General features: G+C 40.7%; 1 protein-coding gene across 2 annotated transcripts in view; it reads left to right on the top strand.

The window, feature by feature from the left end:
* Positions 1-949: 949 nt before the first annotated feature.
* Positions 950-10970, top strand: part of gpc1b (glypican 1b) — a 60973-nt gene continuing 50952 nt past the window's right edge. The window contains exons 1-3 of one of the 2 annotated variants that reach the window (XM_005721272.1): positions 950-1054; positions 1233-1317; positions 1460-2038. In XM_005721272.1, coding sequence (XP_005721329.1) covers positions 1864-2038 — 175 coding nt within the window. In that variant the 5' untranslated portion in view covers positions 950-1054; positions 1233-1317; positions 1460-1863. Of the gene's footprint in view, positions 1055-1232; positions 1322-1459; positions 2039-10970 lie in introns of both variants that reach the window. The other variant, XM_005721273.1, reaches the window with a different exon arrangement.

Genomic DNA, 10970 nt, shown 5'->3' with positions numbered 1-10970 from the left:
CCCACTTACTGCACGGACTGCACGGGAGGTTTTTTTTTTCCATGTGTCGGTGAGATGATTTGCAGAGGCATCTTCTTGTGCAAACAAGCCTTTAAAAAGCATCTCCCACGGGAGTGACACCATTAAATACTGTCTGATTCAGTTTCACGCACTGAAATGACTAATGGGATATTATTTTAAGTAAAGTAACTGCATATGTCTCTTAATTTATGTGACACAATGTAAATCCAGACATCCATATCATTGACTCAGTTGAAGGCTTTTTGAAAAAGTTGTGTATTGCATTAAAACAACCCCATAATCTTTTTTTTAAATTTTTTTTAATCTTATGCCCACGTGCGTGGTTATGTGGTAGGTGTGGTATGAGGCTTGCACTCTTCTAACAGCCCTTTCTATTCCTGGCTATCCGAAGGAAGGAAGGAAGGAAGGAAGGAAGGAAGGAAGGAAGGAAGGAAGGAAAAAAGAAACACTGCCTGCAGTGTTTGAAGTCACTGATCCTATTAAATCTAATGAATAAACTAAAAATGTAGATTATCTTTTCAACTTTTTGTTATTTTGACATCTATGCTACAATAAACCAATAGGACGTGAAGGGTCATTACTTGACATATAATAAAAGCGTGTTTGATGCCCAAAAGGTCACATGAGGCCTAAAAGCAATTTAAAAACATTCTCGGGCTTGTTCATTCTCGCGCTTGATATTAACACGTACAGAAAATGAAGTTAACGAAGGCATTCAGCGGGTGACAGGTAAGCCGGGAACGGCATCAAGGCAGGTAATGACTTGCTGGCGGAGTAATTGCACCTTGAGGAGTGATGTACACAAATGCTCTGCAGACTGGAGGAGACGCTTCTCAGGGCTGACCTGTATTGTGGGTGGGCACCTGGGCGCAGGGGCGGGCCCACAATTCATCTGTGACACCCGGTCGGTGGCTAACAAGCTGTCAGAGGCGTAGAGGACGTTCTTTAACTCAGATCCAGACCACCTTATCGTGCACAGACTACCAGGATGCCTCGGAGGCTTCACAAAGCTAAAAAAAAAACCTGTTAAACTGTAAGTTTACTCTGAAACGTGTCCAAAAATAACTAATAGATACAACAGAATGAAACAAAAATTGGAAGAGTATCATGAAACCTATGGGCTCCCCCTTCTCTCTCTCTCTCTCTCTCTCTCGCTCTCTCCCTCGCTCTCCCCTTTCTCCCTCTCTCTCCGCCTCCTTCTCACTCCACAGAGTGGTAGCGCTGGCACAGCATCGTCCAGAAACCCCTGAGCTGCGGTACTTGCCTCTGTACATCTCTTTACACAGCTCGTCACCGGTAGGTATGAATCAACACAACATAGCTGCGTGGTTTTTAACCAGCACGTTGCAATTTTGACTATTTTTTTGTTTCTTTGTTTTTAAAAGCGGCTAACGGGTAACCTGTTTTTTTTTTTTATCTTCCGCCTCTCTCCGTGCAGGTAAGCCAAAAAAGAAAAAAAAAAGAAAAAGAAAAGACAAGAAAATCATTGGATATACGAGAGAAGAGACCCGCTCATTTTGGCAATCTGCGTGAGAAGATTAATTGAGGGGGGGAAAGAAAGCTCCTGCCCTCTTCACAGCGGCCAGCTTTAGAAGTGAGAAGAGACGGGACCTCTGCGCTTGGAGGAATCGCTCCTGTGCCGGCAGCAGTTTGCGGATTGCAGACACAGACTTAGCAGACGCACTGAAGGGGCAGAGGGAAGACAGGAAGGTGGAGGATATTTTACGCACAACAGGGCCAAGCAACCCCAATTTAAAGAAGCCGGGAGTCTGCTACTCCGAGTAGAACTCGGTGTTCGGTCGGATTTGCACTTGACTGAGTCCATAGACACAATTAGACTCTATGTGGTCGGCCGGCATGGATTCCTTCATTATAGCGGCGCTGGCAGTGTGCTCTCTAACGGCACCAGCTTATGGGGAAAAAGGGACGAGCAAAGCCCGGAGTTGTTCTGATATCAAGGTGTTTTACAAAGGAAAGGGGTTCCTTGTGGAAGATGTCCCTCAGTTTGAAATATCAGGTAAGCTTTTGTTCGTGTTGTGCGCACTACACCTCATCTTTACCCCTAAAACTGTAAATGACACGCAAAAACACGTTAATTATACCCGTAAGAGCCACACAGCTGCTTTAAACAGTATCATAATCTCTTTGCAAAATCCCGCTAAGAATGGTAGACTGATTGGGACAAAGTCACCACTAGGCTGTGTATATCCAAGTTGTGTATAAATGACATTGGTTCACAAACTCTTAATTTTGTGCACACAGAGGATCTACAGGAAATTGTAACTCAACGGTGCCTTCATCAAAAAGTTTTTCGGGTTTTTTTTCTGGTGTAACTGAAAGCAGAGAAGATATCCATCTTTCATGTCACATGGTAAAGCACAAGAGCTCTGTATGTCTTAAGATGAAACACCGCTTTGAAAAGATAGTATGACAGCCCAGGCAATCTGTCTATTTGATTCCTGATCAAAACTATGAGAAATCATCCCACACTCAGCATTTTGGAAACACAGATATATGATATGTGCTTCACTTTCAGTTTTCCTTCATTAGAAAAACAAAAAAAAAAAGCTGCTAACTCCTAAAGACACTCCCTAATTCTGCCTCTTCTTTAAACTGTGTCATCCTCTTGTGGGGAATTGCCAGCCTATAAATTGCCAGTCACTTGACCATGTGCTGTAACCATGCAAATATGATGCTGCTCACTGTGTCATTCAGGGGCTGATGTAAGGCAGTCACAAGCCCCTTTGCAGTTTAGATGATTGCATGTTTGCCTCCCCTGGAATTCAGTGCAATGCTTTCAAGCATATAAACACACACACACACACACACACACACACACACACACACACACACACACACACACACTTTTCTGCTCTATAGTTACAGTATCACACATGCAAGGACAGGACATCTATGCTCATGGTCCCGTTTTTTATGTAGATTCAAATGGAACATCACTCACTTTTAAACTCTTTTTGAACTTTTTCCATTTCCGCAGACTCTGAATGCAGCAAGTGCCTTTCAAAGAAAAGTTAAAAAAAAAAAAAAAGTAGATGGCAACACATACAAAGCAATCTACTCAATTTACATTTGGATTTTGCAAAAAGACTCCTTTTCCTATCCCAGATTGACATACACTTTTTTCCTCCACTGTCCAATTCCCCGTCCCGAGAGCCAGCAGCAGCAGATAAACTCGCCTCCCCTGTGAAGATTGAGAGGTTGGTCAGCACAGACTGAACAGTTCCGAGACAAGAGTGTCACGCATCTCACACCCTTGACCCTTGCACAAAACTGTGATCTGTTTTCCGGTTAGTTTCTAACACAACACAGTGTGGATGCAGGAAAAAAAAGGGGGGGGGGATGTGGTTTAGAAAAGTCCGATATTCTTTTTAAACTCTCTTAGTTTTCTGCTTAATGTTGAGCTCTCTCTGAGAGGCAACAGGATGAGTGTGAATGGGGAGCACGATAACGCAAAGTAGACCCTTTCAAGTGTTTACACTCTTAGGTAGGGTAGTTGAAAAGATCAAATTTGACAGTGCTATAGAAAGCAGATAACTTGTAAAAAAAAAATCATCACTCCATTTATCTTTAGTTAGCAGTAAAGGGCCAAGTGGTAAGTGGACACTTCTCATTTACTTGACAGACACATTGAATAAATCAATTGACGGAATTAACACCAGCCCTGGTTCCTTAGAGATACCCCCTTCTTCTAAATGACTGTAATCCATAATGCTTTAAAGAGGGAATCTGTCTTGTCACGACATTAACTGTATCACTTGTTTCAATCAATGACGTGGAGCTTACTTAAGTTTGGGGTCAATGCCTCCTCATTGAGAGAGGAGAGGGAGACACAGGAACTGAGGATGAGAAAAAAGACAGATGAGACAATGGGTAGGCTTTGCACATCAGCAATACTTTCCTTGTGTCTCTATTTTTTTGTTCTCTAGCATAAAATACACTTCAGGTGCTCAATTGAGGCATTTTAAAAATCGTGTAAAAAAAACCCCAAAAAAGAAGGATTTAATTTATTCCTCCAAAATATGAGCCGCCTGAATGCTGCAGTTGATCTCTGACATTTGCAGAGTTTGTTTCCTGCTGTGACACGGGGGTTCGATCAGTGTAAAGTATTGGCTGGGCCTGACTCAAGGTCACATGCTGAGTGACTCAGTTTTGGGAGGAAGAGTTGCATTCCAACTGTGAAAATGATGTCGACTTTCAGTACTTTGAAATCCTTTTTTCATGGCCACTGCACAGTTTATGAAATAATTATTACTCAGGCATGGAAAGCAGTTCGTGCAGTTATGAGCCAAACACTAAATTTCTTTTTTAAGATGTATAAATCTTGTGCATGGACATCTAAGTAAATCAAATTTGAACAAGATAGACAAGTTCTGAACTAAGTTCATTTCTGTTAATTTGACTTTTTTTAAGGCATTAAGTATACATGTGCAGTAAATCTGACCCCATATCACAGGCTCCATCTGATTATCCTCAGTCAGCAGTGAATAAAGGTTCCTAGATACACATGGATGTGCCTCCTTTAGCATCTTGGATAGTCCCCTACTCTTAAGTAATTTGCCCTGCAGAAAAAGCCACGAGGAGGAGAGCTATTGAGTTATGGGTGAGCTGTTTGTTATCACTGTGTTGACGTAATGCTTACCGGACCAGGGGGGAACTATAATTTGAGCTCCTTAAACAAGTTCACAGGGGCTAAAGTGAGCTGATTGATGCTTTTAAATGAGCATGATGATGCTATTTCGGCTCTGTAGAGTGTAATCAGTTTTGGAAACAGCTTTTTTTTTCATCCATGTTTACCAAAAATGGATGATTGATTTTTATGTCTCCTCGCTGCGCTGCCCCCTCCCTGTCCCACCCCATCATGACAGTCTTGATGACTTATCCTGTTGTCTTTCAGGGGATGACATTCTTCATCTCTCTGTGTTTCTCTCTCATCGGCTCTTAAAGAGAGAGGCGCCAGGCACTCTTTGAAAGCAGTTGGCAGCCACCGAGCGTTAGATCCTCAATGTCACATAAGCCTATACAAAGAGACAAGCTGTATGAGACATCTGCAGGAAGGCTGGTAACATTTTGGTATGCCATTGATTTTCCCATGCTGTATTTGTGTTGTTGGTTGCTGGTTGCTACACACTGACTGTGAGTTGCACAGTGCTCTGGAGTGTCATTATAACCAGTGTTTGGCTAATGATACAGTAGGACTGCTATTTACCAAGGCTGCTAGGAACTCTTCTTGACTAAAGACTGGCTTGTGGCTGGAAATATGGACTGGTCTGTATGGCAGCCCACCATGAGAAGTATGAGAATGTTTTGAACTCGACAGCTTCACTTAGAATTTAGGGGGGGAAAGTAGCACTGAAGTTAAAAGCTGGTTACTCCTCTCATCTCTTTGACTAAGGCTAATAATATTAAATTAATAATATTAAAATACTGGCTGCTAAGAGTGTTTGCTTCCCCTTACTCCTCTTTTCAGCCAGAGGTTAAATGTAGAAGAAGTCCATTGCCAGTAAAAAAAAAAAAAGCTGGCAAGCCACAGAAAGGCTGCAAAATCAACTCCACAACAGCAAACAAATAGTAAATGGTGAAATTATGGGTGCTAGTATTGCTTACTATCTTGAGCAGCACTATTTTTGTATGGCTATTGCAGAGGCCCATGTTCAAATTTGCTCTGGGGTTTTTATGATAGGACTTTCAATTGTCCTATCATAATAAAGGCTAAAAAGCCTCCCAAAGTAAATGGGTATTTTATTAAAATATAGATTATATTTGGAAAGTTGCAGTAAGACGCTTGTGGTGTCGTATCATTTATGCACCCTCAGCAATGTACTCTCATGCCAGTAAGGATAATAAAAAAATAATTCCACAGTCTTACAGATTATTTGGACATCATTGTCCCACTGTGTTCTTATTAGCTTACTCTCAAGTGGATGCATTATGTTATTGTAACAGCAAAGAGCTATACTATAATGAAAGTGCGTTTGCAGGAAATGAAGACAAGCTTGGTTAAGCACTTTGCACTATTAAAATATTAGTTTTACATTTTACATTTACTTTTTTCCCCCTTTGTTAGTTTCCTTTGCTGTGAAGTATATAATGAAAGCACACTTGGTAAAAGCAGTCCTAGGGACTCTGTTCTCAGTCTCTATACATATAGCCATCAAAATAATTGCACTGTGATTAGATGTATGGTTAATATTTGTGGAAATAATGCTTTAAATGCAACATCTCAGCTTAAATACACGTGTTGCATAAATGTGACTGCAGGTGGACGTATTCTCGTCACGTCCATGTCCAAGCAGGATTGTCAAAACAAATAAAAAAATCGGTACTCAGACACTGATGGATTCTAAAAAAAAAGGCAATCAGATTACATTAGTCATTTGCAAAAGTGCCAATACCAGCAGTGCAGTCTTTAGCATTTCCAGTTTGCACACTTCACAAATGCACATAGGCAGGCCTGTCTCTTCGCTACCAGCTGAAGTAGTTGATGTTCACAACACTGAACAACACTTTATGTGGGAATTCTAGATTAAAGTCAGTAAAGCTCCAGTTTTAACAACACTGAAGTATTGAATAGTTCCCATAAATGTTAACTGAGCTGGCACACGGCTTTAACTGTTAGCTCTTTAACTGTTAGCAGTTACCCCATAGCCACATTAGCCATCTGTTATCATTAAGGTAGTAGCTAGCAGCTAGGGCTAATAATAAAATGGCAATGTTAATGTCGGTGCTAGGCACCAAATGTCTGTTCTGTCTGTCTGTTGATGGCAATTTAACGCTATCACACTGGTCATTTTTTTTCCCTTGGTTCTGACAGTGGTATTAAATAGCTTGTATTGTTCTGGGTATCTGTATTGAGTTTGAAATTCTACTAATATAACAACCTAATGTCTTAAGTTACATGTTTTTTAGGTGTATTTGGCTCATTTTTGCCTTAAGTATCCTTACGTAGTAGAAAAAGAAAAAGAAAAAAAATATAGTTTTTTTCTTAAATTATCTCACTAGGTTGAATTTCGTTACACTTTAACACTAACACATCCAACAGTGCAAGTCTGCAGTGCACAAGTTATGCAAGCATGTAAGCCGGATGGATAAATGATCACACGTGTAGTCCCTTTTCTATAAAGGACTCTTTGTAGATAAAGGGACTCAGCAAACTTAAACATAAATAGAAAATACTGTGTGTGTTGAGATAAGTGTTAGCCCTATCTCTATCCCTTATCCCCACTGATGTGGTGTTCTTATTCTCCTTATGCTGGATAACTAATTGATCACACAGAATTACATATGAATGGAACTCATTAACTGACTCGAAGATAAGAGAGCTGAAGCTTATTTGAAGGTTGATGTCAGCATAAAGCTCCATGCTTCTGTTGGTCTTCCTCTTCAAACAGATTAAAGCAAAAGCAACAGTTGTTTCAGTATCACAGCGTGCAGGCTCATAACTCTGCTGCAGTTTAAAGTCTGTCAATTCCTGCATCTGGGCTCCTGTCTGTGCTTGTTTGTGTGTAGCACAAGAGTGTTTGTGAGCGTGCATTTCTGTGTGTGTGTGTGTGTGTGTGTGCTAGTGTACCAACTGAAAACACCAAAGTTGTTAAATGCTGAAGTCAGTGAGAAGCCTCTTGAAGCATTAAGCCATAATGGGCTGCAGGGAGCATGAAACAGACCACAGCATGTTTGAAGTTAACACACAGAGAGAGAGAGAGAGAGAGATGGACTGCTGGCTGACTTGGCCTGCCCTGGTTGGTCTGCTTGGTTTTTCTTGTCCTGCCCCGCCCTCTTAACCAACTGTAAGAAAACGAAATAAATAAATATAACACACAAAAAAATGATAAATTATGACAAGGAAAACGGTTAAAGGAAAACAACCTCTTTTTAAAAAGTCCTTGTGTAATCACTGTTTATTCTCGAAAAGCCTGTTAGAAACATGCAAATGTGCCGGAGGAAAGCATCAACTACTTAATTTGACTCATTTTTTTTGGCAGACTGACCAACCTGCTGTTATTTTTGTTTTCACTTCCTATGACTAATGTCAGAAAATTACAACTATTTCCCACACCTTGTAAAAGGTAAGAAATTGAGGTGGTCTGAGAGACTGGCGGCTGGCTTTTAGAATGTGATGTACTATCTTGACAAGCATCATCTGCTTCCTCTCTGACCTATGTGAGTTTCACTGACAGCCACCACTTCCTCTTCTCTCATCTTGGGCTCCCATTGTCTTATGTTCACTGTCACTTATCAAATGCAAGAGAAGGACTTCACATGTAGAGCCCTCTATGTTAACACACACACAGAAACAGCAGACACACAGATGACAGCACAGATAACAGGGGGTGGCGGTGTCTTTGCATCAGGCATGTGTGTCTGTGTGTGTGTGTGTGTGTGTGTGTGTGTGTGTGTGGAATCAGGGGCTTGTGTGTTGCTTCCCTCAGAGGGCTGCAGTGTGTCAGTGTATGATTCCTCTTTTGTCTTCAGAGGAATTGGTTGTGTCAAAAGGAGAATTATTCCCTCATCACAGCAAGCTCCTTCAGTGTCTCTAGTTGTGTGTATGTTTCTATGTGTGTGGAAGCGAGTGGGGGATAGTGGAGCAGGGAAAGGGGAAGGTTGGGTGCAGATGTGTGTGCACATGTGTACCCGGTGTCTCCACGAGCCTAGAAGTGAATCTTCGTGGGTGTGCCGTGAATGTGTGCACCGTGCACGGCTCCTAGAGTTTAAAAACTGCTTTCTTTTCATTTTCTGTCCTCATGTGCAAAACTGTGTTTGTGCATGACTGCAGACGTTTGTATTTAGCTTTTTCTTCAGTTACGTTAATGTGCATGTGTACCATTGCCATGCTGCTGCGACTCATGTCCCCTCCAGCGGTGCTTTCTTTAGTTTAGGCGAGAATTTGAAGTGTCAAGGATCTTGCTACGGCTGTATGAGAGCGTTCTTTCTGTTACTCCAGCTGCTTCAAAGACAAACCAATGGCTACTGCCGTTTCAATTGAGGTCATGCAGTATGATTTTCTTTCTTGTTTTTGCAATGTGACACACCCTAGAAAACACACATATATTCCGTCTGTAGGTGTGAACCACAGGATATGCTGGGAGATCTTTGTACTTCAGCTAAGACGCTCCTCAGAGGGGAAATCCTATGCCTATACAGCATTACAGCAACAAATTTAGTAGATGCAAATGCATGTATGAAGTTGGAGTATTCATTTGACTGTTTGATTGTGATTACCAATTTATTTGTCTTGATGATACATGTATTTGTTTATTGGGTATTTGGAGCAGATTTCTTCAAAAATAGTGATTTCTAAAGAAAGAAAAATCTTCAGCTTGTATTTTATTTTATATTTTATTGATTGATTTGTTTTCCTGTTGCCTGAGTTTATAAATCTCACAGGCTGTGCAGTGTGCATGAATCCCTGAAATAAATAATCAATGAAACCTATGAAAAAATGCCGATTAGAGATTACAACAGCCCAAGATGATGATCAAATTATTGTTTTTTCCTACAGACCATCCCACTCCCCAAGATGTTAGTTTTAAAGCAGAGAACGAATGCACATGTGACTATCAGCTAAGTGTTGAGCCATATGACTAGGAAATGCTTTGTATTCCACTGTTTGAAATGATTTGTGTGTGGCAGCTACATTTTCTCACTAATGCTTCTTGTGAAGCTTCGGCACACTCCTAAGCGCTTCCTTCACTTCAGATCCAGTTCTGTATACGCAGTATAATTAAAAGAATCCATGGAAACAGCTGTCAGGCTTATATCTACAAACATATAAAAAAAAAGCTGGAATGGGCGTTTAAGAGAGATTGTGCCGGTGAATAAAAAGAGAAAATAAAAAGTTGTTAAAAAAAAAGAAAGAAAGAAAGAAAGAAGTGAATACCTAAAATTTGTCCAATGACATCTGGCATGCACAGTAGAAACTGAATTAATATTGCACACACAGGTATAGCAGCATATCCCACAACTGCACACCCCCTTTTTATTAGCGCACTGAGGAAAACATAGGCGACATCTTTGTGGAATGAAAATGGGCAGAAACATGACTGCAAGTTATTAAACCTTCAGCAAGTACACATGTTTCTGAATCACTGTGTGAGAGACGCAGGCTTCCCAGGTGGTTCTCGAGTCGTGAATATCCTCTTTGTCTTCGTTTTCTCATCCTCTCCCCCGAGGTGTAAACATCACTCTCTGTAATCCCTTCCACGGAGCGTGTTTCCGTACTTTGGATGCAGACACGTTGCCGCATTCTCTTCTGCTCTATCAAATCTCCAGCTCTGACCTTTTAAAAAAAATTTTAATTGGTCATTTGGAGGATTTTTTAGCTGCTATAGGCAAGTGCCTGCACACAATAGCTATTACTGCTTTTTTTGGGTGGGGAATTCATAATTTCCTGAAGATTTTCTCTCAGCGAGATAAACTGTTTCACACTATTTTCTATTACTCTAATTATTTCCTCCCGCTGCATAGTTCCTCTTTCCCAAAGTCTTTTCTGGCTTTGAGCTTTTATCGCTCTCATTCTTTCCATATCTGCTCCTGCAGAGGAAGTTGTGAATTCATTTAATTTTCATTGCAAATTTACTGCATGTTCGCAGATGCACTGCAAAAACATAGCTGGTTTGCTTCTGTTGCTCGTTTGTGATTTTCATGGCTCCATATGGCTATATGGTTGGCTCTATAGAAAGTCAAGAGCTGCGTTTGAGTTGTCTGTCCTCCAAGCTTTAGTAGAGAGATACATAAACAATATGAGAAGAAGTACAACATGTATTTTCTAATCATTTCATTTGAATCTTTTACAATATTTTAGAGAGAAACCCAACAATTAAACCAGTTGTGAAAAAAAATAACTTTTTAACATCTCAAAGAGAACCTGGCCTGTGCTTCGACTGGTTGATGAGAGGCGAGTGGAGAGAGAAGAGACGTGTATTTAGAAGCAA

Source organism: Pundamilia nyererei, unplaced genomic scaffold, assembly GCF_000239375.1.
Source record: "Pundamilia nyererei isolate P.nyererei 1_Seehausen unplaced genomic scaffold, PunNye1.0 scaffold00004, whole genome shotgun sequence".
Lineage (NCBI taxonomy): Eukaryota > Metazoa > Chordata > Actinopteri > Cichliformes > Cichlidae > Pundamilia > Pundamilia nyererei.
Note: the sequence above shows the minus strand (reverse complement) of the source record. Positions and strands in the feature narration are given on the sequence as shown.